Source organism: Anser cygnoides, chromosome W (genome assembly GCF_040182565.1).
Source record: "Anser cygnoides isolate HZ-2024a breed goose chromosome W, Taihu_goose_T2T_genome, whole genome shotgun sequence".
NCBI lineage: Eukaryota > Metazoa > Chordata > Aves > Anseriformes > Anatidae > Anser > Anser cygnoides.
In genome coordinates, this window is record NC_089911.1 from 3,515,897 (window position 1) to 3,538,697 (window position 22,801).

General features: G+C 68.9%; 5 protein-coding genes and 4 non-coding genes across 21 annotated transcripts; all 9 read right to left on the bottom strand.

Annotated features, from left to right (window-relative positions):
• Nucleotides 1-129: 129 nt before the first annotated feature.
• LOC125181584 (WD repeat-containing protein 74-like) lies at nucleotides 130-2,977 on the bottom strand. Its single transcript, XM_066987494.1, has 11 exons — nucleotides 2,822-2,977; nucleotides 2,305-2,411; nucleotides 2,096-2,217; nucleotides 1,943-2,006; nucleotides 1,706-1,849; nucleotides 1,507-1,608; nucleotides 1,331-1,431; nucleotides 1,179-1,234; nucleotides 623-765; nucleotides 492-548; nucleotides 130-401 (listed from the first exon to the last, which is right to left on the bottom strand). Exons 1-11 carry the CDS (start codon nucleotides 2,880-2,882, stop codon nucleotides 249-251), a joined length of 1,110 nt encoding a protein of 369 aa, XP_066843595.1. The 5' UTR covers nucleotides 2,883-2,977; the 3' UTR covers nucleotides 130-248.
• Nucleotides 2,978-3,271: 294 nt separating this feature from the next.
• Nucleotides 3,272-8,556, bottom strand: LOC106029519 (transmembrane protein 179B-like). Of its 13 annotated transcripts, none has more exons than XR_010827286.1 (13): nucleotides 8,296-8,444; nucleotides 7,776-7,954; nucleotides 7,570-7,704; nucleotides 7,370-7,453; nucleotides 5,500-5,531; nucleotides 5,110-5,152; nucleotides 4,699-4,737; nucleotides 4,536-4,570; nucleotides 4,327-4,442; nucleotides 4,052-4,092; nucleotides 3,797-3,856; nucleotides 3,571-3,605; nucleotides 3,272-3,392 (listed from the first exon to the last, which is right to left on the bottom strand). XR_010827286.1 is itself a non-coding variant. In XM_066987222.1 (13 exons), the coding sequence occupies exons 1-13, from the start codon at nucleotides 8,389-8,391 to the stop codon at nucleotides 3,362-3,364; spliced, it is 837 nt and encodes a 278-aa protein (XP_066843323.1). In that variant the 5' UTR covers nucleotides 8,392-8,444; the 3' UTR covers nucleotides 3,272-3,361. The 13 variants fall into 13 exon arrangements, 7 of the variants coding, with proteins under 7 accessions (XP_066843323.1, XP_066843322.1, XP_066843324.1 ...); XR_010827284.1 differs by having other exon boundaries at nucleotides 4,699-4,740; XM_066987222.1 differs by having other exon boundaries at nucleotides 4,327-4,353.
• Nucleotides 3,456-3,523, bottom strand: LOC136788872 (small nucleolar RNA SNORD31). Its single transcript, XR_010827415.1, has one exon. It is a non-coding gene; the product is annotated as a small nucleolar RNA SNORD31 (small nucleolar RNA).
• Nucleotides 3,938-4,007, bottom strand: LOC125181587 (small nucleolar RNA SNORD30). Its single transcript, XR_007160462.1, has one exon. It is a non-coding gene; the product is annotated as a small nucleolar RNA SNORD30 (small nucleolar RNA).
• On the bottom strand, nucleotides 4,158-4,282 carry LOC125181588 (small nucleolar RNA SNORD22). The gene has a single exon (XR_007160463.1). It is a non-coding gene; the product is annotated as a small nucleolar RNA SNORD22 (small nucleolar RNA).
• Nucleotides 5,289-5,363, bottom strand: LOC125181586 (small nucleolar RNA SNORD26). The gene has a single exon (XR_007160461.1). It is a non-coding gene; the product is annotated as a small nucleolar RNA SNORD26 (small nucleolar RNA).
• Nucleotides 8,557-8,694: 138 nt separating the features above from the next.
• LOC136788632 (TAF6-like RNA polymerase II p300/CBP-associated factor-associated factor 65 kDa subunit 6L) lies at nucleotides 8,695-11,501 on the bottom strand. The gene is made up of 10 exons (XM_066987219.1): nucleotides 11,301-11,501; nucleotides 11,113-11,199; nucleotides 10,854-11,004; nucleotides 10,704-10,754; nucleotides 10,514-10,608; nucleotides 10,344-10,418; nucleotides 10,042-10,262; nucleotides 9,816-9,948; nucleotides 9,599-9,727; nucleotides 8,695-9,512 (listed from the first exon to the last, which is right to left on the bottom strand). Exons 1-10 carry the CDS (start codon nucleotides 11,445-11,447, stop codon nucleotides 8,799-8,801), a joined length of 1,803 nt encoding a protein of 600 aa, XP_066843320.1. The 5' UTR covers nucleotides 11,448-11,501; the 3' UTR covers nucleotides 8,695-8,798.
• A 454-nt stretch (nucleotides 11,502-11,955) lies between these two features.
• On the bottom strand, nucleotides 11,956-15,269 carry LOC125181583 (speckle targeted PIP5K1A-regulated poly(A) polymerase). Its single transcript, XM_066987217.1, has 9 exons — nucleotides 15,017-15,269; nucleotides 14,744-14,934; nucleotides 14,455-14,658; nucleotides 14,164-14,278; nucleotides 13,737-14,082; nucleotides 13,535-13,644; nucleotides 13,329-13,451; nucleotides 13,169-13,261; nucleotides 11,956-13,084 (listed from the first exon to the last, which is right to left on the bottom strand). Exons 1-9 carry the CDS (start codon nucleotides 15,165-15,167, stop codon nucleotides 12,021-12,023), a joined length of 2,397 nt encoding a protein of 798 aa, XP_066843318.1. The 5' UTR covers nucleotides 15,168-15,269; the 3' UTR covers nucleotides 11,956-12,020.
• Nucleotides 15,270-15,409: 140 nt separating this feature from the next.
• LOC136788631 (metastasis-associated protein MTA2-like) lies at nucleotides 15,410-22,245 on the bottom strand. The gene is given in 21 exon segments (XM_066987218.1): nucleotides 15,410-15,790; nucleotides 15,893-16,041; nucleotides 16,405-16,550; nucleotides 17,704-17,793; nucleotides 17,891-18,119; nucleotides 18,217-18,237; nucleotides 18,239-18,357; nucleotides 18,581-18,678; nucleotides 18,787-18,845; nucleotides 18,940-19,014; nucleotides 19,125-19,241; nucleotides 19,243-19,314; nucleotides 19,428-19,527; nucleotides 19,671-19,773; nucleotides 19,864-19,884; nucleotides 19,887-19,980; nucleotides 20,108-20,171; nucleotides 20,291-20,408; nucleotides 20,913-21,006; nucleotides 21,128-21,195; nucleotides 22,218-22,245. Coding segments are annotated over 21 exon segments (2,034 nt in total). The 3' UTR covers nucleotides 15,410-15,621.
• Nucleotides 22,246-22,801: the final 556 nt, after the last annotated feature.

The following is a 22,801-nucleotide window of genomic DNA, read 5'->3' on the forward strand; positions in this document are numbered from 1 at the left end:
GGCACTTCAGCTCCCACAGCCTCATCTGGGGGCCTCGTTGGGGTTGAAGCCACCCCCCCCAGGCAGAACAGCGCCCCCCAAAATGGCTCAAACCCCCCCCAAAAAAACGACAAGACGGGAGCGAAGCCGTGCGGCGAGCGCGTCTTTATGTGCTGCACAGCAGCAAACCCACAGCCGAGGCGGGGGCAGCCCCTCCTCGCCCCTCAGCGAGGGGGCACAGTCCCGTTTGGGGTCAGGTTTTGGGGGGGTCACGGCCCAGAGCTCTTCCGCTTCTTGGCACGTTTGCCCCGGCCGGCCTCGGGGTCCGGCGGCTGCGTGGGGACGGTCTCCATCGAATCCCAGAGCGCGTCGCCCTCCTCTTCCTCCTTCACTTCAGCTGGCGCGGCCGGCGCTTCCTGGGCCTGCCAGGGGGTCGGGGGGGGGGGAACAGGAATTGTATGAGCAGGAAAAAAGCAAACCCGCACCCCAAAAGCAGCCCCAAAGGCTCTCACCTCCCAGTCCTGGTGGCTGCTCAGCAGCAGGCAGTTCAGGCGGGATTTCAGATAGACCTGGAGGGACGACACGGCTCGGAAGGGGGCCGGGGGGGGTTGGACAGCGGGGTCCCGGGGAGCCCCCACCTCACCTTGTGGCGCAGCTGCTTGTCGTCCAGGTCATGGACGCGAAGGAAACGGTCGAGGCCGCAGGAGGCCACGAGGGGGAGGGACGGGTGGCACTGCAGCCCCCGCACGCTGCCCGCGAAGCCCTTCAGGCACTTCAGCACCCGCCCTGGGGGACAAAAACAGCTGAGGGGGAGCTGAGAAAATCATCGAGGGTCACAAACTCGTAGTTATTACTGTACCATTTATGTCCAATTTTATTTGACCAACCATTAATTTCCCCTTTTCCTTCTTTTTTTTTATTTCTCTCATGACTACAGGACCTGTAATTTTTGTTTTTACTGATTTCATCCCATTTTTCTCAGCTATCCTCCTTATTTTGGGACAGGAGGACCATCCCCTTATCTGCTTAACATCCTCCCCGCTGCTCTGCCCGCACGATCACTTTCAAATATGCAAGTAAAATTTTCTGCTGCAAAACCCCATTTTGCTCCAAAAACACACATTTTTTTCTTAAAAGGAGCGGCCGGGGGGGGGGGGGGCAGCTCCACTGCCTTCCCCCCCGAAATGCCTGAAGCTCACCTTGGCGCAGATCAATGACAGCCACCTCCCCACGAGCGCTGCCCACCACGACGGAGCTGGGGGGAGTAAAAGGAAGGAAGAATTCGGCTCCTTCACCCCGGGGACACCCCAAGCGCCCCCAGCCCCCCCCCCCAGCCCCAGGCCACACTCACGTGGCTCCAGGTGCGAGGGAGAGCGCGGTAAGCGGGGACTCGCTGAAGGTGGTCTCCAGCACCGGACGCCGCTGTGGGGTGCTGGGGTCGTAGAGCCGCACCTGGGGACGCCAGGCGGTGATGGCACAGCCAGTGCCCCCCCGTGTCCCCCCCCCCTCAAAGCCCCAGGGTCCCACCTGGCGGTGCGCAGTGCACGTAACCACCTTGTCGGATCCTGGCAGGAATTGGAGGTCGCGGTCCCAGACGGGGACGCGGAGGTCGAGCCAGTCGTTCCTGACCTGCGGCGGGGAAACGGGGCGGGGGGGTGAGACAAAACAGGGCGCAGAAGGGACACGGCGGGGTGGGGGGGGGGGGGTCGCGTGGGGGGCCACCCACGTTCTTGGCACGGAAGACGGGCTCCTCCGGGCGATGCAGGTCCCAGACTTTGAGGGCGTTCTCCTTCCCGCCGGTGCCCACGCGGTGAGGCCGGGCCGGATCCTGGCGCATGCGGCACAGCCCCGCGCCCGCCTGCAGCTCCAGCTGGCACGGGGGGGGGGTCACCATGGGGGGGGGGGGGGGGGGGGACACACCCCGAGCACGGCGCTCCCCGCCCTCGCGCCCCGAAACACTCACATTCTCGGCCGCGTCGTCACGCCACACCTTGAGGAGCCCCGACTCGACGCAGGTGATCAGGGTGCTGAGGAAGTGCTGTTATCACAAAGGGGGTTCGAGGGGGGGGGGGGGCTTTGGGACACCCCCCCCCCCCCCCTCACCGTGACCCCCTACCTGCCATGAACCGCCAGGCCACAGAAGGCGCCGTCCCCGCCGGGGCACAGCCGGGTCTCGGTGAACTTCCCCTTCTCAGTGCTGAACAGCTTCACCGAGCGGTCCAGGCACCCCACCAGGACCTGGGAGAGGGAACCGCAGGGCCGTGGGAGTGCCGCCGACCCCACCCGACCCCCCCCGGGACCCCTCCGGGACACCCCCCCGCTCACCTCGGTCTCGGCGGCGTCCCCCCAGCAAAGGGCGCAGACGCCCTCCCCGCGGCTCAGCGCCCCGCCGCCGGTGTAGTTGGTGGCCTGCTTCTTCTGCAGGTTCACGCCTGGGGGGGGAGCGGGGGGGGGCGGTGTTAAAGGGGCCCCCCGGTACCGGGGACCCCTTCCCGGAGCGTCCCCCGGTCCCGGGGACTCCCCCCACGACCCCCCTGTTCCTCTCCCCCATCCCGGAGCCCCTCCGGTCCCGGGGACGCCCCCATGGAGCCCCCCCGGTACTGGGGACGCCCCCCCGGTACTGGGGACTCCCCCCACGACCCCCCTGTTCCTCACCCCCATCCCGGAGCCCCCCCGGTACTGGGGACTCCCCCCAGGGCCCCCCTGCTCCTCTCCCCCATCCCGGAGCCCCTCCGGTCCCGGGGACGCCCCCGTGGAGCCCCCCCCGGTACTGGGGGACTCCCCCCCCCCTCCATCTCCTCACCCCAACCCCGGAGCCCCCCCCGGTTCCCCCCCCCACCACCTTTAAGCGCTCCGGTCTCGGCCCCCACCCACACGTGGCTCCACCGCGCGGGGGCCGCCATCCTGCCGCGGTCCGTCCCCGGCTCCGCTGCCCCGCGGAACCGCCGCCCGCGCTCTTTGGTTCCGGGGACGTTAAGGTTCCGCCCCCAGCACCGGACCCCTGAGCGCTGCGCACCAGCAGGAAGCGCAGCACTGAACGCGCTCCCCCTCCCCCCCCGAGCCGCGCACAAACGTTCCGCCCCTCGGGCGGGCCCACAGCGGGTCCCCGTAGCACCGGTGCCCCCCACCCCCGGTGTCCCCCCCCTCCCATGCCCCTGCCCACCCCAACCCCCCCTCCCCGTGGCCACCACAAGGGGACGAAATCCCCCAGATTCCAAGCAGGGCCGCGGGTGGGGCCAGCAACACCCCCCACCCCCCACCATGAATTTAAACAGACTCAAAATTCAACAGATTCGGGGTTTTTGCTCAAAAGTTATTTGTCTTTATTGATTATTTCAGAAACCATCAGCACCAAGCAAGCTTCAGGGCGCCGTCGTCTTCTTCACAGGCTGAGGGGTGGCCATGTCCTGGAGCTGGGGGGAGGATGCAGTGAGCAGCGTGGAAGCACACCCAGAATTCCCCAAAATCCCCCCAAAACTGCCTCAGGGGGAACCACTCAATCAGGGGGATCAGCCTGGGGCGGTATCGTCTCATCCTCGGCAGCAGGACCCACCCCCAAGCATCCTGTGTCCCCCCTAGAACCCCACTCACCAGGACACAGCCTTGGAGATCCTCGGGTGGGGGGCCTGGAAAAGCAGGGGGGGGGGGTCAGGGTCTCACCAGCCCCGCAGGACCCCCGGGGCTGTGACAGCCCCGCAGTTTTTCAGGTATTTGTAGGATTTTTTTCAGGGGGGGGTTCAAAGTGAGCTAGGTGGGCTCATCATTAAAACCGTGGGGAGCAATCCCAGCCCCACAGCAGCACCCCCCAAACACTCACCTCAACCCCCGAGCTCCCCCCGCACCGCATCTGGGGGCTCCTCAGCCCCCTGCTGTCACCCTGCGGGCACAAAAAGGGACGAGTCGGGGTCACCCCCTGGCCCAGACACCCAGCGCTCCCCCCCCCGGTGCCCGTCCCAGCAGGGATCAGAGTCCGAGTCCTCAACAGCAGCGTTCAGCCGAACGAGATTCCTGAGGAATTCATCACGGCAGCAGGGACGGGCTGCGGGGTCCCTGCACCCCCCCGGCCCCTCACCTGCACAGCAGCACCAGGGCAGGTCCAGCTCAGCTCCAATCCTGGAAGAAACGCCCCCGTTAGCTCAGCACCACACCACGGCCACCCCCAGCACCCCAGCCCCGCATCCCCTCAGACCGTTCCCACAGAACGAGCCGTCCTCCTCTCCGGCCGCCGGCACCAGTGGGTTCAACCTTTGCAGGTTCTGGCGCCAGACGGGCAGTAAGACGCGTGAGGTTTTCCTCATCGGGGACAAAGAGCAGAATTTGATCATAAAAAAAGAGCTGGAAACTCACCATTGGCCCTCAGTCCGGGCCAGGCGGCTGTGGAGGGAAGGAGGGGTCAGCGCTGAAGGCAGCAGCGCAGCCCGGGCTGCCCGCTGCCGTCCGATCAGGGCTTTGGTAACTCGGATCTGCCATGAGACTCGTGTCGTCCAGCTCAGCGTGTCATCCCTTCGGACTGGCACCAGCCAGGCCCGCGCGCAGCAGGGGAGGCACACGCTTACCTGGGCCGGGGCGTCCCCGCTCCCGAGAGCTCAGCCTGCGGGAAGGAAAGCAGCCGTGAGGCAGCCGGCAGGAGGGATGCTGCCACCGCTGGAACTGGAATTCCACTGAATTCCTGACAATTCAAATGCCTGAGGTGAGGCACAGCCTATCGCCTGTACGCACCTGCAGGAGGAGATCCCGCTTCTGGAGGCACGAGAGGTGCTGCTGGAATAGGTAAATTAATTAGCAACAGTTCTGCACAGCCCCACGCAGCCCCTTCCCCACAGGGCCCCTCCTGCCCCACAGTTCTCAGCACTGATCTGGCATCAGGGACACTCAGCCATATGCTTGTCCTGTGGTTCGTCACCGAACAGGGCAGGAGCAGCGATCCCTGGCTGCCCACCAGCACCCAGACCCCAGGGGCACCCACGTGGCCCAACAAAGGGGCAGAGAAAACTCCCCCAGAGCAGGCTGGATCTGCTCCTCTGCCTCGGGCTGAAGCTACACTGCCTCTGCCCTCCCAAGGGAAAAATTCCACACCCCTACCCTTGAAAAATCTCTTAAAAAAAAAAAAACAAAGCAAACATAGCTCACCTGAAACGGGACCACGTGCGCACATGGCTGATGAATTCCACACCTTAAAAAAATAAAAGGGACACTAAGCCGTACTGCATGCACAACAGGAGTAAGACATCAAACGCCCCCATCCAAGGGCACATGAAGAACGTTTCACGTCCACGGTGCAACAAAGACACGCGCCGGGACACACCAGTGCCACTCAGAACCTTGTGAAAAGCTTCTCCACTTCACCATCAGAAAGAGAGAGTTCAGGAATCTCATCTTTGCAGCACTTCGCCCCCACCACAAAGCGGAGCACAGCCGTGCTCTAACACAGCGCCGCTGAGCAGCGAGCACACGTTTAATTCGCGGTCTTTTTAACAGAACAAAGCATTCAGGCTCAGCGTTAAAGGCAGACAAACTCACCTCTTTCAGCAAAGCCATATGGACGGCTGAACCTTTAAAAAAAGAGAAAAAAACGCGGTATTAGGAACAATGAAGACAAACAAAAGGCTTTTAGCAAAGAGCGGGGAATACCACGGCCTCCCCCCAGGGTAAGGAGCCAGGGCAGGGCGCGCCCGCTCTCCTCAGAGGTGCTCTAAGCCTTCACACCGCGGTCAGCTCAGGTCTGTGAACGAGTTCATCACAGAGCGGGCCCCGCGCCGCGGCCCTGCCTCGTGCCCGCCGCCGGTAACGGGGCCTGCCCGCGCGGCGCCACGAAATGGCGGCCCCCGGGCGGAGCTCTCGCTGCCCAGCGAGCCAGAAGCTGCCCACGGGTACGTAAATTAAGGACGCGGTATCAGAAACCGTCCAGCTCCTGAAGAAAATGCCCCGAGCCACCCCGGCGGAAATAAAATCGGAGCGCCCACCTCAACCCCCTCCCGCTCCGCCGCCGCCGCCAACAAAATGGCCGTCGTGACCCCCCTCGCGCGCTTAAATAGGCCGCGGGTCATGCTGGGAGCGCGCGCCAAGAGATCGAGCCTGCGCACTGCGGCCCCCCGGCCCTGGGAAAAGGGCGGGAAAGGGACAGCGCATGCGCACAGCGCTGAGGGGGAGAGGCGGTGGGAGGGGCCGCCTGGGCGGGACTCTGACCAATGAGGTGGGCGTTGCCATGGTGTATGTAAATCAGGCCGGTGGGAGGGGCGGAGAGGCAAGGGGGCGGTGCTCATGCAAATAGCAGGAGGAAGAAATCCAATCAGCGCGCAGAGATGGACAGGAGGCTCATGGGAAGCGGGGCGGGGCAGCGGTGGGGAGGGGGGAGGGGCGGGGATATGCTAATGAAGAGCGTACTCAGCCGAATGGGCTGCCGGGAGAGCTTCGCTGCTAAGATTTCGAAACTTTGTCTGGAAAACGCACTAAAAACTCAAAAAAGTGGAGCGATGCGGTGGGAAAAAAGAGGAGAGAGAGATAAAGGGGATAGTGAAATTCCACCGTGATGTCGATGTGTGGGGGTCGTGATGGCGTTCTGCTGGGAAAAAGTAGAGGGGTTTGCTCCTTTTAACAGGGGCTGGTTAAAGGATAGTAGTGACGTAGTTACGTCATACGGCGTGCGGAGGGGGGGGACCCGGTGGTTCTTTTGTGGTCGGTCTGTTCAGCCATGCGTGGTGAGAGGGCTCCTGCCTCATTTTCCCCTTTTCTGGTTGTTACAATTGCCCCTGCTCGCCGCCCAAACCAGACCCTCCGTCCCTGCCCCGCGGAGCAGCCCCGTGCGGCAGCAGCCGCAGTGCTCCGGCCTGTGACGGCACCGCCGCCCCCGCGGCGCACAACCGCCCTGCTGCACGCACGCACACGCTCCTCCGCTGAAAACCTTCGTCTTTAATAACGAAGCTCGGTGCCCAAAAGAGCCCCGTGACTGAGGGCTGTGGGCTTCGTGCCACACAACGCCCCTACGCCAGCACGGGGCGGAAGGCTGCGTCCTTTTGTACCGCCGGCCTCATGGCCGCCTGCAGGGCTAATGAGGTGTCTGGGCCGACGCCACCCGTGCCTCCTCCCACCCTGCTCGTCGTGCGCCAGGCGCGCTGACCCTTCCTTCAGCTCCATCTCGGATGCCCCCCTAGGATGGCTTCTGTCTCAGCACTCCACTCGGGGTCCTGGCGGCGCAGCAGCGGGATGGGGGCTTCCCTCCGCTGCTGGATGACCAGCCAGGCCGTCAGCAGGCACCAGAGGAACACGTTGACCCAGGCTGATGCCTGTGGGATGAGGCACGGGGGGGGAGATGCGCAACATGCCCCCCCCACACTGACTCCTTGGCTTCCCGCGGCAGGGAGGGCTTCGGTGGCTGCCCACCCCATCGTACCTGCTCACCTGCGCACTGTAGAGGTTGCTGTAGAAGCGGCTTGGGCTGTAGGACACCCATGGCTTGTGCTCAGCCTCCTGACAGCTGCAGGAATCGAGAGCAGGCATGAGAAAGGGGGGGGGGGGGGACGCACAGGGGGAGCTGCAACACCACCCCCAGCCCGATCCTGCAGGGGTTTCCCCGGGCAGAGCTGCCCCTACCTGGCCAGCTGCTTGGTGTGCACGATGGAGGCACAGAGAACGTCCATTCCTGCGCGGAGGATGCAGGCTGAGACGAGGAGGAAGAGGAGGATGACAGTAGCCACGACCAGGGTGAAGGTGCGGCACGCACGGCTCCTGCAGGAGGGGGGAGCAGCGTCAGCGGGGCAGGGACACTGTGGGGTGCCCCAGCCCCACGCCCCGCTCACCGATGAGGCTCATCTGCGCAGCAGCTGTAGAGGAGCACCGCGAAGCAGCACAGGGCTACCACGACGGAGACAGCCGAGACGAAGTAGCAGAGGGAGACGCGGCTGAAGGACCTGGGCACCAGCGCAGTCCCGTTCCAGCTCACGGCGCCGTAGAGTAGGCACTGGCCCCCGAACTCTCCCTGCGGATGGGAGGGCGTTGGGGGGGGGGTGCCTCGCGGTGACCCTGGGGGCTGCGGGGACCCAGCGGCACAGAGCAGCGAGGAGGAGGAGGAGGGGGAGGAAGGAAGGAAGCCCAAACCGCCCGTTCGGTCTCATACTTGTGTGACATATGGAAGGAACAGGAAGGGCTGGGGGTGCTCAGCATCCCCACACGTCCCAGCTTCCCCCCACGCCCCTGCACTGCAACCACAAACAGCTCCCTACGGGACCCGGCTGAGACGGGGCAGGGACAGAGCCCCCCCCACGGCAGCCCCACGGCTCCCCAGGGGGCATTGAGCCCCGTCCCACCCCCCCCCGGTACCTGCGCCACGGTGAGAGCCGAAGCGCAGACGATGCCGCAGAGGAACACGGCCCCATGGAGGGCCAGCCCCAGCAGCCACGGGACAGACACCGCCATCTTCCCAGCCCGCTCAGCCCTGCCTCCTCCGCCCCACCCCTGCTCTGCCGGCACGGGGCCGGGCTTTGGCGGCTCCCCAGTGCCGCGGGGCTCCGGCAGCTCCCAGCCTGTTTGCGGGACTTCGCCCAGGGGTGAAGGCAGAACACCCACCCGCCCGTCCGCAGCGCAGCGATGGGGTAAATGCACACGTGGGGTGGGCGACGGAGCAGCGTCCGGCCACGGGACACCAAAGAGCGACCGATTTCACCGGGACAGGGGGCGGCAGCACCCCATCACCCCACCAAGGCCACAAACCCTCCACGCTGAAGAGCACCCGCTGCTTTATTAACTGCCCGGCTGGCACCACAGCGACCGGCCGCGTCCTGCAGCATCCCCGCAGCGCCCAGGGCACCCACCGCGGGCTCGTCTCAGAGGAGGAGATGGAGGGAGTACTCGGCGCGAGCCCAGCGCCGCGCTGGCCGGGCGGTGCGGCCGATCATGGGCAGCTTCTGGGCGTAGCGGGAGACGTGGCCCGGCCCGTGGTGCTGGGGGAAGCTGGTCTGGAAGAGGCGGCCCCGGCAGCGCCGACCCGCCTGGCGCCCCGCAATGACGAAGCTGAAGCGGGGGGCACCGCGGGGGGCGAAACGGCATTTCTGGAAGACGTCGCGGGCCCCTGGCCGGTGGCCGGGCTGCCGTGCCGCGCCGCGGGCACGGGGCAGGCTGGTGGAGCGGTGCAGCGCCGGCCGGGGGCTCTCCTCCTCAGGCGGGCTGGCGGCGGCGCTGGCCGTCAGCTGCGGCATCTTTCGGGCCGCCCCCTCGCCCCCAAACGCCAGCGGCTCCTTCTCGGGGGTGCCGGGGGGCGGTGGCAGTGGGGCGGGGGGCCGCAGCCCCGTGCCGAAGCGGGCAGCCAGGCTGTCGCCGAAGAAGTCGTAGAGCTCGCGGTACATGTCGTGCAAAGAGAGGGCTGGCGGCGTGAGGGCCGCCGAGGGGCCACCGCCGCCCCCCAGCTGCAGCAGGGGCCGGCCCAGGCCCAAACCCGCCTCGGCCGGGGGGTCCGGCCTGGGGCTGTGCCGCGGGGAGCCCTCCGGCTGCTGGCCGGCCGCCTGCTGGGCCTTCATCTTCAGCAGCCGCTCGACAGCCACCTGGGGAGGGAAGCAGCGCCGCGTGCACGAGGGGGGAACCCCCCTGTCACCGAAGGGCGGTTCCCGAGTGCCCCCGGGCCACTCACCAAGATGGCACCGTAAACTTTGTGCCCGTCCGCCTTCACCTGGGCGTTGGAGACCGAGTAATCATCCAGCACGGCCTGCAGGTTGGCCCAGTAGGTGGAGAGGTGCGGGTAGAGGACACGCTCCACTGCCTGCAGGGACAGGGGCAGTCGGGGGGTGCGTTCGAGGGGCAGGGGCCATGGAGGGGCAGTGCCGCGCCCCCCCCCGGACCCCGCTCACCTTCCAGCCCAGGGCGTGCAGCCCCACCACGGCGCCGTAGTGGGAGCAGAGAGGGCGCACGGGGTCGGCCAGCACTTTCTGGAGGGAGAGGAGAATCTGGTGGTAGAGGCCGCTCACCAGATCGCCGTGGGTCCTGCGGGTGACAGGGCGGACCCGCTCCAGTCCCCAGTCGCCCCTGGGGACGGCGCCAGCCCCCTGGGGGACCCGGCGAGGGCACCCCCCTCACCAGAAAATGCGGCTGAGCAGCATGGCGGCGTAGTCGCGCAGCGTCCAGTGGTCGTTGAGGGGGTTGATGGAGGCGGCCAGGGGCTCCAGGGTGCAGTACATGACGCTGCTGATGAGGCTGCGGACGTAGGAGCCCAGGCAGAGGTAGGGGTTCTGGATCAGGCTGCGGGCGATGTGCAGCAGCCGGTTCAGCTGCTCCAGGTCGTGGCTCACCGACTTCACCTGGGGGATGGGGGGGGCGGGGGGGGCTCAGCGTGCAGCTGCACCCCCCCCTAAATAAGAATCCTGTCCCGACGCGCTCACCCCGCTGACCACGTAGACAAAGTAGGGCAGAAGGGCAGCGATCTTGGAGTTGCTCTGGAGGTCCTGCAGGGCCACCTGCAAGGAAGCCGAGGGGTCAGCCCTGCTCCCGGCGGGTGGGGGGCACCCTCTGGAGACCCCCTATCCCCCCCCCCCCCCCCCTCAAAGCTCACCTTCATTAGCTGGGGGTCATCCCCCAGCACAGCCCGTGTGACGTGCTGGTAGTACTTGAGCAAGTCGTCGGTCAGCGTGGAGACGGCGCTGGGCACTGCCGGGGAACGGCGTCACGGGGGGGGGGGGGCCCATCCGCCCCCCGGTGCCGTGGGGGGCCACGAGCCCCCCCGCCTCCCCCCTGCTCCTTACCGGCTCCCTGCGGCTCCAGGTTGCCTTTGCCATCCAGGTAGGACACGTGCACTGCAAAGGAGCGTGGCGGCGGCCCCGAGCGCTCAGCCCACGCCAGGCAGCGGAGCCAGGGGGAGCACCGGGAGGGGCACCGGGGGGGGGGGCCCTCACCTCGCACAGCCGTCTCGGCGCAGCCCTTGGGGATGTTGGTGGCCAGGGCCAGCTCCACCAGGTTGACCTCCCGGTCCTCCTGGAAGTACAGCTCGCCCTCCTTGATGGCCCGGAAAGGCAGCGCGTCCTGGGAGCCGTAGCCACACACGGCCTGCGGGGACAGGCGGTGGTGGGGCAACGAGATCCCCCCTCCGGTAACGGGCCCGGTAACGGGACCCCCCCCCCCCGGGAGGCCGAGCGGGACCCGCAGCACCCACACCTCCACGTTGCTCCAGCGCAGCGCCCGGTTGAAATCCTCCACGGTGAGCTTGCGCCGCCTCGTGTGCTTCATGAACTGCGAGCTGTTCTGCAGGGGGGGGGCGATCTGTCAGCGCGCCCGGTACCGGCTCCGGTAACGGTGCCAGCACCGACACCGGTTCCAGCGGCAGGGGAAGGGCCCGGCCGTACCTGCGTGGCCTCCCGCAGCCGGTAGCAGACGTCCTCGGCCAGCAGCGCCGCCACCTCGTCGCTGAGCTCCACGCCGGCGCTCTCCGCCATCAGCCGCACCGACTCCCGGGGCAGCTCCACGAAGCGCCGCTCCTCCCGCTCCGCCATGGCGCCGGCGCGCCCGCCCCGCCTGGCCCCGCCCACCGCGGGGCGGGGCTATGCAAATGAGAGCCGCGGGCGGGCCCCCAAGGGGGCGGGGGCGTCCGGAGGCGGGCGAGCCAATGGGGCGGGATATGCAAATAGACGGCGGCGGCCGGGGGAAAGGGGGCGGGGTTATGTTAATTAAGGACGCGCGCCCTTCTCGAAAGGGGCTGCCGGGAGCCCCGCCGCCAGGGAAACGGGGCTCGGCGGGGCGGGAACGGAGGGAGACCGGGAAACGGAGGCGTTGGGACACGGTGCAAGCGGCGGAGAACACGGGGAAGGCATGGGCTGGACAGGCCGGGCGGCCTCGTCGTGAGTGCAGCAGTGGGGGTACGCGATGAGCCCGTGCCGGGGAAATATAAGCCCTCCCGGTGTCCCTGCTGTTACTGGGGGCTCGCTTCGGTGCTGGTGACGTCATTAAAATATTACCGGAGCTGCCCAGATCCCCCTCACACGCTCTCGCTTCACCACCAGCGCTGCTCCAAAGCGGGCCTTTATTGTACAAAGCGTAAAAAAAACAACCTAAGAAATCCGCGCCCCTCAACTCTGGGGGGCTGCGCCCGGCCCCCAGCCCAGGTGCCGCCGCAGGGCAGAGGGCAGGAAGGCCTGCAGGAAATGGAAGAAGTCCCTGAAGAGCGGCCCCGGGGCCGGGCTCGGGGCCAGGCGAAGCAGCACCCGCGGCTCCCGCTGCGTCCCTCCCGCCAGCCGGGCGCTGGCCTCGAAGCGGAGCAGCGGCTCGGGCGGCCGCGCGGCTCCCTCGTGCTGCACGATGGCCTCCGACACCTTCTGCTCCAGCTCCAGCGGGTCCCCGTCGGGCTCCTCGGGGCTGGCCCCGTGCAGCAGCTGCCGGCGCAGCCGGCGGCGGCCCGTCCACACGCGGTGCCAGACTGTGCAGCTCCAGCTCACCGCCACCTCCTCCTCCTCCTCAGGGCCGTTCACCCGCGGCCTCTTGGCGCCGGGCAGCGCAGCGCTGTCCGTCCCCTCAGGCTGGGGCCGCTTGGAGCCCACCGGTGGCTGCAGGGGTTCCTCCTCCAGTCCCGCGGCATCGCCGGGTGGCTCCTCACCCAGCGCGGGGTCCTCGGGGAGGCTTTGCTCGGCTCCAGAGCCTCCCACCTGCTTCTGCGGCTTCCCCGGGGCGCAGCCGCACTGGAGAACGTCGCGCAGCACGAAGGCGATGGCGGCGCAGATCTCCTTGAACCCGCAGCCGCCGGGCTCCTCGCAGAGCTGCTCGGGGGGACGGGTGGCAGCCAGAGGGATGGAGATGAGGAAAGAACCGGCGCCTGCCCCCGGCTCCACGGCGCCCGGCTGGAAGAGCCGCGCCAGGCCCCAGCCCCGGCCCTTGGTGGACTTGCGGCAGTACTGCAGGCTGCGGCAGTACTTGGCGGCGGCGCGGCAGCAGCGCCCCAAGCGCGACGCCGTCTTCTCGTTGACGTTGGCCGCCACGTTGTGGCTCAGCTCGAAAGGGTCCTGCAGGTTGAGGGACCCCAGCTTGAAGGGCTCACCAGCCTCCGGCAGGGGCAGCGCCCGGCCCTCCCGCAGCGACACCACTTGCCCTGAGAAGTCGAAGTCCCCGAAGACGCGGAAGAATTCGGCCAGCAGCGAGCCTGGGGGAGGGAGGCAAGCAGTGAGGGCAGCGCCTGGGTCCTCAGCCCCACCGCCTTCCCCCGGCCCCGTTCCCGAAAGCTCACTGGGGCTCTCGCTGTTGGCGCTGGGTTCCAGCAACGCCGCATCCCGGGGGAAGCTGCAGTCCCAGCCGGCCACCACGACGCGGTCCTCGTCCCCTAAATCAAAGCAGTCCTAAAAAAACAGCCCTGCCGGACGGACAGACGGACAGATGGAGAGCCTTACCTGCCAGCTCACGCAGCCGAGCGACCGTGGGCAGCACCAGGGGGCTGCGCGTCTGCAGGAAGAACAGCACCAGCAGCGTCAGCGCGTAGTTGGTGAGGAGGGGGCCGCCCCCGGCAGGGTTTCCTGAGGGGGGGGACAGCGTCAGAGCGGCCCCACGCGCGCCCCCCGCCTGCCAAAGTCCCTGCTGAGCCCCCGGCCACGCTCACCCGCCAGGCCCTGCTGCTTGGCCCACAGCCGCACCGCGTAGACCAGCGGCCGCACGCGCTTGTCCGCCTCGCCACAGAGCCGCAGGAACTGCGTGTTGTGCAGCGCCAGCCTGTGGGGACGGGGGTGTCACAAAATGGGGGCCAGGCGCGTCCCCGGGAGGGGAACGACGGAGCCTCCGCCACCCCCGCGCGCCCCCAAAACCTGTTGTCGATGGAGATGTCACCCGCCAAACCCGACTGCTTGTGGCTGAACTTAACGACGGGGCGGCGGGCGGTGGGGACGGCCCGGACGCGGCGCACGCCTGGCACGCAGCGGCGCAGCACGGCCGCCACCAGCTCCAGCACCTCCGGCGGCGAGGCCGACGCCAGGTCGATGTCGCTCAGGATGGATTCCTCTGCCCCGGGATCGCCGGAGGATCCGGCCCCGGGGGCTCCCCGCGCTGACGTCTGGAGGGATTTGGTGGGCTCCAAGTCGAGGAGCAGGTCCAGGTCGCAGCCGTGGGCGTCGAAGCCGTTGACGGAGGAGCCGAAGGGCAGCACGGCGCAGCCTGGGCAGGAGGAGACGGTGCCTGTGGTCGCACGACGGCCGCACCACGCGCTCGCACGCCGGGCAGGAAACGGGGACTCACCGGGGAAGAATTCGGAGAAAACCTCCTGGAAGAGCGTGACCAGGAGGTGCCGCAGGCGACGCTCGCCCTCGCTCAGCTCCAGCAGCCCCACCAGCTGCTCCATCTGGGCATCCACCTGCGGGGAAAAGCCTCGTCACCAGCCCGCAGAGACCCCGCACGCCCCAAAAAACCCCGCTGGCCCTCGGACATCCCTCCCCGTTCCCCAAGGGACCCCCCTCGCTCCTTGAGGGACCCCAAATCCCCTGCGGGGACCTCCCACGAAGGATCCCGAGCGCCCCCGGCCCCGCTCACATCTGCGGCCTGGCACAATGCCTGCTCCAGCTGCCCAGCACCGAGGGGCTCCCGGCGGGCGCCGCGTCCCGGCGAAGGGCGGGCGAAATCTTTTTGCTCCCGGGGCCGGACGCGGAGGCTCCGACCGGCCAAGGCGTGCTGGGGCTGCGCCAACGCCCGCTCCCGGCTCGCCGCCTCCCGCAGCTCCACGATGGCGTAGGCGCCCTGCACGGGGGGGGGGGGGGGGAGAAGCGTCAGCCCCCCCCGGGGCTCCCTCCCGGTTCCCGGTGTCCCCTCCGGTTCCCGGTACCTTCTCCTTGTCCATCACCACGGCTGCCACCTCCCCAAAGGCCCCGAAGTAGGTGGCGAGCTCCTCGGCCGCCGTGCCCCGGGCGAAGCCGCTGACGAAGAGGCTCCGCTGCTCCTGCGCCCGCCGCTCGGCCCGGAGGCTCCGCAGCCGCTGGTGCTTCTTCCCCCGGAGGTGCTCGGCCAGGCTCGGCCCTGGCGTGGTGCCGTTAACCCGGTGCGGCCCCGTACGTCCGCTGCCCCTCCCCCCCCCCCGCCCCGGTGCCCCCTCACTCACGGTTGGCCGCCGCCACCTGGCACAAGCGGCAGCGGAACCCGCCCCGCGGCAGCGGCTCCACGTCCGGGTCCGCCTCCGGGGGCAGCTCCGGGGCCGGGCTGGGCCCCGCCGCCGTTACCGGCTCCGGGCCCGGGCCGCTGTCCCCGTCCATGGCGGAGAGACAGCCCGCGGCTTCCCCCAAAGGCACTTCCGGTCGGTTTCCAGGGCACTTCCGGTCCGCACCGCCGGAATCCCCCCTGCAGCGGTCCGTCCGCCTTCAGCTCCCCCGGAAACCAGACCCCTCCCCCCCCAGCACAAAGGTTCCGCCCCGGAGGTTCTGCCCCTCCCGGTACCGGCGGCGAGGGAGGACGGTGAGGGGGGACGGGGGGGGGGGGGAAGGGGGGGGCAGGCGCATTGAAGAAAAGCCGTCGGTTTATTTCCTGTCGCTACAGAACCGGGACAGCCCGAGATACAAAACCGGGGGCGTCGCTCCACGTACAAAAGGGTCCCGCGGGGAGGAGGAGGGGGGGGGAGGGCAGCGTTCCCCCCCCCCGCCCCAAAACCGCGCGGTTTCTATGGAAATAAAAAAAATACAAAAGGGACGCGGCGAGGGAGGAGGGGGGGGGTCAGTCCTCGAGGACGATCGGCTCCGAGGTGCTGGCGGGGTGGGGGGGCGCGGGAGGCGCCAGGGCCCCCCCGGGCCGCAGGGGCAGCCCCAGCTTCACCTTGAGGGGCAGGTTGGGGCGGCGGGCGGCACGGCGCAGCTCCAGGTGGGTCAGCGCCTTCCGCAGGGCCCTGGGGGCGGGGGGGGGGGAAATGGGGTGAGAAAGTGTGTTTTTGTGTCTTGGGGGGGGGGGGAGCCCCCCCATGCTCCTCCGCACCCCCCCCCGGCCCTACCTGGTGTCCTTGGTGGCCACGAAGACGACGGGGTTCGGGGCGTCGGCGGGGTTCAGCTTCTGGCGCTTGCTGGCGGGGGGGGGCCCAGCCCGCAGCCCCCCCGCCAGGGGCCGCCCATTGGCCGAGAAGGGGACCCCCGAGGCCCCTACCTGCGGGGAGGGGGGGGGGGGGGGGGGGGGGGGGGAGCTCCCATCAGGCCCCGCCCACCCGCTTTGGCCTCAGCCAATCGCGAGCCGCCCTCCCTCTCCCGGCCTGCCCACCTGCAGAACATCAATCAACTCCAGGACCTGTCAATCACCCCCACGTGTCAATCACCCGCAGGCCACGCCTACTCCCGAGCACCCCCCATCATGCCCCACCCCCTTCCCACAGGCCCCACCCCCTGCCAATTACCCCAAGCCCCGCCCCCCAGCCCGGTTCCCGTAGCCCCACCCCTGTCAATCACGCCCAGGCCCCGCCCCCCTCAGGCCCCCCCCTCAGCCCCCCCTCAGGCCCCGCCCCCCTCGTCCTACCCGGGGGGGGCGGTGGCCCTCGGCGGCCCCCTCGTAGCCCCGCTTGCCCACGAGCCCCGCCAGCCCCCGGCTCTGGCTCAGCTGGTTGCGGTTGATGGGGGTCTTGGTGCCCCGCGGCGTCTTCGGCTTCAGGGGGGCCTGCGCCGCTGGGGGGAGAAGGGAAGGGGGGGTGGGGGGGGTCAGGGGGTACGGACCCCCCCCAAGGTCCCAGCCCCGCAGGACGCAGCCAGCCCCCTGCCCTACAGCCCCCCCCAAATCCTTCTGTAAGTCCCCAGGGCCTCCGGGCCAAGCCCCTAATCCCTCGGGGCACAAAAGGGGGCCCCCAAATCCCGCTCGGGGCACAAAAGGGGGCCCCCAAACCCCCTCCAAACCCCATGGGGCGTAGAAGGGGACCCCCCAAGCCCCCCCTCGGGGCACAGAAGGGGGCCCCAAAACTCCTCTAACCCCCTAAAAGCGCAGAAGAGGGCCCCAAAAATCCCATGGGGGGCAGAAGGGGGCCCCCCCAGCCTCCTTGGGGCACAGAAGGGGGCCCCCAAAAATCTCTCAGGACACGGAAGAGGGCCCCAAACCCTCTCCAAACCCCTCAGGGGACAGAAGGGGGCCCCAAAAACCCCCCTTGCGGCACAGAAAGGGGACCCCAAACCCCTCCAACCCCTCAGGACACCGAAGGGGACCCCCAAACCCCCCTCGGGGGACAGAAGGGGCCCCCAAACCCTCCTCGGGACACAGAAGGGGGCCCCCAAACCCCCCTCGGGGCACAGAAGGGGGCCCCAAAAATCCCTCAGGGCACAGAAGGGGACCCCCAAACCCCCCTCGGGACACAGAAGGGGGCCCCCCAACCCCCTCGGGACACAGAAGGGGGCCCCCAAAAATCCCTCGGGACACAGAAGGGGGCCCCCAAACCCCCCTCGGGACACAGAAGGGGGCCCCCAAACCCCCCTCGGGACACAGAAGGGGGCCCCAAAAATCCCTCGGGACACAGAAGGGGGCCCCCAAAAATCCCTCGGGACACAGAAGGGGGCCCCCAAACCCCCCTCGGGGGACAGAAGGGGCCCCCAAAAATCCCTCGGGGGACAGAAGGGGGCCCCCAAACCCCCCTCGGGACACAGAAGGGGCCCCCAAAAATCCCTCGGGACACAGAAGGGGACCCCCAAACCCCCCTCAGGGGACAGAAGGGGCCCCCAAAAATCCCTCGGGGGACAGAAGGGGACCCCCAAACCCCCCTCGGGGCACAGAAGGGGGCCCCAAACCCCCCTCGGGGCACAGAAAGGGGCCCCCACGCCCCCCCCAGCCGCTCACCCAGCTCCTTGACGATGGCGGCGAGGGGCAGCCGCGCCAGCGGGTGGATCTTGAGGGGCGCCTTGGCGGCCTTGGGGAGCCGGATGGAGCCTGGGGGGAGGCACGGGGAGGGGCGTGAACCCCAAAGACGGGGCGGCCCCCCCCCCCCCGCCCCCAAAACAACCCCACAACCCCCCCCGAAGCCTACACTCGGCCTTGATGGCGTTGGCGTTGATGGGGGCGTAGGGGCGGCGGGCGGCGCGGCGCGGCTGCAGGACGTCGCGGCAGAGGCGGCGCGCCAGGCGGGTGAGGCGGGTGGTCTGCAGCAGGAATGTCTGCCGGTTCTTGGCCAGCAGCTTGGCCCGGCTGGCGCTCGTGGTGTAGGGCGAGAGGCTCTGCGCCTCGGGGCGAGACAGGTGCCCGCGGGAGTGAGGCTCCTGGGGGGGGGGGGGGACGACAAACGGGGGTCAAACGGGGTTGGGGGGGGCGGCGGGAATCCCCCCGCAGCACCGGGTACCCCCCGCCGGGGCTCACCGAAGCGCTGCGCGCCGCCCCCCTCCAGCTGCGTCGGGGTCTTCAGCCCCCCGTACTTCTTCCAGTAGATCCAGCACGAGGCGCAGAGGCGGCACTGCATGTTGGGGGGGCCCCAGGCGTACCACTGGGCCGACTGGGTGGCTGGGGGGGGCGGAGGGGGGGGGAAAAAGCATGAAGAAACCCCCTCGGGCAGCAGGACCCCCCCCCTCAAGCTCTGCTGCTGGCCCCAAACCACCCCCAGCCCCCCAAGCCCTGCCCCACAGCCCCCCTGCTGCCCCCCCCAGCCCCAACACCCGCTCCAATCCCCCCTCCGAACCCTTCCGACCCCCCCGAAATCCCCCCCCCCCCCCAGGCCCAAACTGACTGTGGCAGCTCTCGCAGGTCAGCCCCTTCTGGAAGCCGGCCCCGTTCATGCCGGGTTTGGAGCCCACCGAGATGATCTGGTTGGGGTTCGGCTTCGTGCTGGGGGGGGGCGGGAGGTGAAAAGGGGGGGGGTCAGGGGGTGCCGGGGGGGCCTCTCCTCTTCCTCATGCCTTCAGAAAGGCCCCTGCCGCCCCCCCCCCAACTCACTAGGTGGGGATGTACACTTGCTTCAGTTTGCTGTCCGCCTCCGCCGCCTTCAGCCTCTTCTGTGAACAGATAAAGAATTAAAAACGCGGGGGGGGGGACGTGCAGTCGCCCCCCCAAAACCCCAGAGGCTGGCGGGGGGGGGCACGTCCTCACCTGCTGGATGTAGCGGTCGGTGGTCTTCCACATGTAGTAGAACTGCACGATGCTGGCCAAGGATTTCCACGGCAGCTGCGGGGAGAGGAACGGAGCGGGGTTTCGTGCCTGAGCGGGGCGGGGGGAAGCTCCCGGCCCTAAATCCGCCCCCCCAAACCGCCCCGGGGGGCCCTCCCGCGGCTCACGAAGTCCTGCCGGATGTCGTTGAAGTCCTTGCCGTACTTCTCGAGCGCCTCCTCGAAGAGCATGGCCTCGGAGGCCGACCACTCCTCCATCTCGTCGCGGCACAGCACCGGCCCCCCCCTGCGGCACCAGCGTCGACATGGCCTTGGCCAGGTCGTAGCCGTTGCGCTGCAGCGTGTCCATGGCGTGGAACTGGGGGGGGAAGGGGCACGAGAAATCACCGGGGAGCCCCCCAAAATCTTAAGGGGATCCCCCGGAGCCGGGGGGGGGGGGGAACGTGGGACCCCCCCCTCCCCGCGCCTCACCAGCGTGATGTCCCGCGAGGCCGCGGCCGCGCTCATGTGCAGGCTGGGCTGCCGGATGGAGCTGCTGCAGTCCAGGGCACGGGCGAAGGTCCCGACGGCCCTGGAAGGGGGTGGGGGAAATGGGGGGGGGTCAGCGGGGACCCCCCCCGTGCCCCCCCATCTCCCTGTGCCCCCCCCCATCTCCCTGTGCCCCCCCCATCTCCCTGTGCCCCCCCCCCTTTCCCCCGTCGGGGCCCCGCTCACCGCGCCACCACCAGGAACTGGTCGATCTGCCGGTCCGTCAGGGGGTTGTCGGGGTCCCACACCTTCATCTCCATCTTCTGCTGGTTCCTGTTGTCCGACTCGCCTTGGGGAAGGGCGGGAAGGTGTGTTTTTTTTTTGGGGGGGGGGCCGGGCGGGCAGAGAAGCCCCCCCCCAGGGCGTGGAGCCCCCCCACCTTCGGCCAGCCGGTCGGGATCTCCGCTTGGTACTTGCAGCCCACCCGGATCTCGCCCTGGTCGGCCAGGAGGGTTTTCTGGACGGGGTCGAAAACCAGCGAGTAGAAAAAACAGTCCTGGGGGGGGGGGGGCGTGGGGGGGGGCGGAGGGGGGTGAAAAAAAAGGCAGGGAGCTCAGCTGCGTGCTGGGGGCACGGTTTTAATCCCCCCCCTCTCCCCGCCCCGGGGACCGCGAAGGGCTCACCTCCTTCTCCAGGTACTGGCCCAGGATGTCGGTCTCGTTGAGCAGCGTCACGCTGCACTTCCCCCTGGGGGGGGAGCGGCACAAAAAGAAGGAGGAGTTAAAAAGGTGGGGGGGGGGCACGACCCCCCAGGCAGAGCAAAGGGCCCCCCCCCACCCCGGGAGCCCCCCCCGGCAGCCCCGCACCGTATGTGGGTGGCCGGCAGCGACTCGAACTGGCGGGAGAGGAAGAGCTCGCGGTGCTTCAGCTGGTGCCGCTGCTGCTCCGTCATGGGGGGCTGCTTCGACTCCTCCTCGAACTCGCCTCGGGGGGGGGGGAAAAAAGGGACGGGGGAGGTCAGAGCCCCCCCCCCCCACGCCCAATCCCCCCCCCAAGAACCAACCCGCCCCCCCCCCCAGGCAAAGCATTGTTCTCCCGGTGCCCCCTCCCTCGGATTTTGGCAGCCTCCGGGTCCCGGAGGGGGAATAAAAAAAAAGGGGGGGGGGGGGGGGGGCACAGCCCAGCTCGTTTCACGCAGCAAAACCCCCGGGGGGGGGACACAGATCCCCCGGCAGCCCCCCCAGGAGGGTTGGAGACCCCCCCCCGCCTGCCCCCCCCCTTTATTTCCCCCCCACCCCCCCCCCCACCATCAGGGCTCTGGGACGGGGAGCCAAGAGCAGCCCCCAGGGGGAGCAGCGAGGCGGGCTCTGCCCCCGCCGCCCCCCAGCCCCCAGGGGGGGGGCAAAAAAAAAAAAAGGGGGGGGGGGCAGAACCACGGCCTCCCCCCCCCCCCCCCGTGACCCCCCCCCCCCCCAAAAAAAAACTCACGGGCGTTGCTGTCGGCCAAGCTGTTGAGGCTGCTGGAGATGTCGCGGCGGCGGAAGAGGCACACCACCTTGGCCTCCACATTGCCGTTGGCAGTCTGGGGGGGGGGAAAAAAGGGGGGGGGGGGGGCGCACAAAATTAATTTAGGGACCCCCCCCCCACCCCGAAAAAAGAAGTACGGGGGGGGGGGGGGCGCTGGGGGGGGGGCTGCTGCTCGCCTTGTTGAGCTCCTCGATGCGGCGGACGAGGTAGGGGTTGCTGGAGGAGTTCTCGAAGTAGACGTAGTCTGGGGGGGGGGGACGGGGGGGGCAGTGAGGGGGGGGGCGCGAGGAGCCCCCCCCTCTTTGTTCTAAGTGACCCCCCCCCCACCTTTTAAGCACCCCCCCTTTTTTTTTCCCCCCTCGCACACAAGGGGGGGGGGGGGGGGGTCCCTTTGCAGCCCCTTCGCTGCTCGGGGGCACGGGGGGGGGGAGCTCCTGGGTGCCCCCCCCCAGCCGTGCCCTCCCCCAGGACACCCCCCCCCCCAAATCCCCTTTGCCCCCCCTCAAAAAAAAACAGGGCCCCCCCCGACCCCTTTTTGGGACCCCCCCCCTTTTTTAGGGCCCCCCCTTTCCCTTCTTGAGGCCCCCCCAGTTTTGGGGGACCCCCACCCCCCCCTTCCCTCCCTTTTTGGGACCCCATCCGTTTTTGGGGACCCCCCCCCATTTTGGGGACCCCTCCTCCCCTTCCTGGGGACCCCTCTTCCCCTTCTTAAGCCCCCCCCCCTTTTCCAGGACCCCTCTCCTTCTTAGGGGCTCCCCCCTTTTGCCCCCCCCTCCTTTTTTGGGACCCCCCCTCCCTCTTGCCCCCCCCCCCCATAAGGGGCCCCCCTTTTTGGGGATCTCCCCTCCCTGAGGACCCCCCCCTCCTTTTTGGGACCCCCCCCTCCTTCTTAGGGACCCCCCTTCTCCTTTTCGGGTCCCCCCCCCTTCGTGCCCCCCCCCCCTTCTTGGGGACCTCCCCCTCTCGTTTTCCCCCCCCCCCCCTTTCACGGAGCCCCCCCCTCCCCGAGGACCCCCCCCCCCCTTTTTGGGGACACCCCTTCCCGGGGACCCCCCCCTCCATTTTGGGGTGTCCCCCCCCTTTCTCAGAGCCCCCCCCTCCCCTTTCTGCCCCCCCCCGCTGTTGCCCCCTCCCCTTTTTACCCCCCCCAGCCCCCTCCCCCTCCCCCTCCCCCTCCCCCCCCGCTCCCCTCCCCTCCCCCCGGCCCCCCGGCCCCGGCCCCGGCCCCCCCCCCCGCCGCCCCCCCGGCCCGGCCCCGCCGCTCACCGCCGACGCGGTACATGTTGGCCGCCATGGCCGCTCGGCTCGGCCGCGCTACCCCCCGGGCCGGGCCCCGGCCGCGCTTCATCGCCTCCCGCTCCCCCGCCGCCTCCGCACCGGCACGAGCCCTTCGGGCGCCTCCGGAGCCGCTCGGCTCTTTCCGGAAGGCCTTCGGGGGTTTCCGGAGAGGCTCGGCTGCTTCCGGAGAGGCTTCGGGAGCTCGCGGAGAGGCTCGGCTGTTTTCGGCACGGCCTCGCTACGGCCTCGGGAGCTTCCGGAGACGCTCGGCTGCTTCCGGAACCGCTTCGCTACAGCCTCGGGAGCTTTCGGAAAGGCTCGGCTGTTTTCGGCACGGCCTCGCTACGGCCTCGGGAGTTTCCGGACACACTCGGCTCTTTTCGGAACGGCTCCGCTGCCGCCTCGGGAGCTTTCGGAGAGGCCTCGGAAATCTTCGGAGGGAGCTCGGGAAGAGTTCGGGAGCCTCCGGAGCGGTCTCGGCTCGCCTTCGGGTTCTTCCGGAAGGGGCTCGGTAAGTTCCGCCGGAGCCCCGAGCGCTTCCGGACCGCGGTTCGGGTATCTCCGGAACACCT

Bases quoted from the DNA above. Each gene is read 5' to 3' on its own strand.
- LOC136788632 (XM_066987219.1), bottom strand. From the start codon at position 11,447: ATGGCGGAGCGGGAGGAGCGGCGCTTCGTGGAGCTGCCCCGGGAGTCG. The intron at 11,200-11,300 runs GTACGGCCGGGC...CCCCCCCTGCAG, and splicing joins GGCTGCGGGAGGCCACGCAG to AACAGCTCGCAGTTCATGAA. The intron at 9,728-9,815 runs GTGAGCGGGGTC...CTGTCCCTGCAG, and splicing joins TGCACGCCCTGGGCTGGAAG to GCAGTGGAGCGTGTCCTCTA.
- LOC125181584 (XM_066987494.1), bottom strand. From the start codon at position 2,882: ATGGCGGCCCCCGCGCGGTGGAGCCACGTGTGGGTGGGGGCCGAGACC. The intron at 1,850-1,942 runs GTGAGTGTTTCG...CCCCCGTGCCAG, and splicing joins GTGACGACGCGGCCGAGAAT to CTGGAGCTGCAGGCGGGCGC. The intron at 1,609-1,705 runs GTGGGTGGCCCC...TCCCCGCCGCAG, and splicing joins CCGTCTTCCGTGCCAAGAAC to GTCAGGAACGACTGGCTCGA.
- LOC125181583 (XM_066987217.1), bottom strand. From the start codon at position 15,167: ATGGACGGGGACAGCGGCCCGGGCCCGGAGCCGGTAACGGCGGCGGGG. The intron at 14,935-15,016 runs GTGAGTGAGGGG...GCACCACGCCAG, and splicing joins CCAGGTGGCGGCGGCCAACC to GGCCGAGCCTGGCCGAGCAC. The intron at 14,083-14,163 runs GTGAGTCCCCGT...CCTCCTGCCCAG, and splicing joins TTTCTCCGAATTCTTCCCCG to GCTGCGCCGTGCTGCCCTTC.
- LOC106029519 (XM_066987221.1), bottom strand. From the start codon at position 8,391: ATGGCGGTGTCTGTCCCGTGGCTGCTGGGGCTGGCCCTCCATGGGGCC. The intron at 4,741-5,109 runs GTGAGCTATGTT...TACCTATTCCAG, and splicing joins CGCACGTGGTCCCGTTTCAG to CAGCACCTCTCGTGCCTCCA. The intron at 4,093-4,326 runs GTGAGTTTCCAG...CGTTTCTTCCAG, and splicing joins GCCCGGACTGAGGGCCAATG to GATTGGAGCTGAGCTGGACC.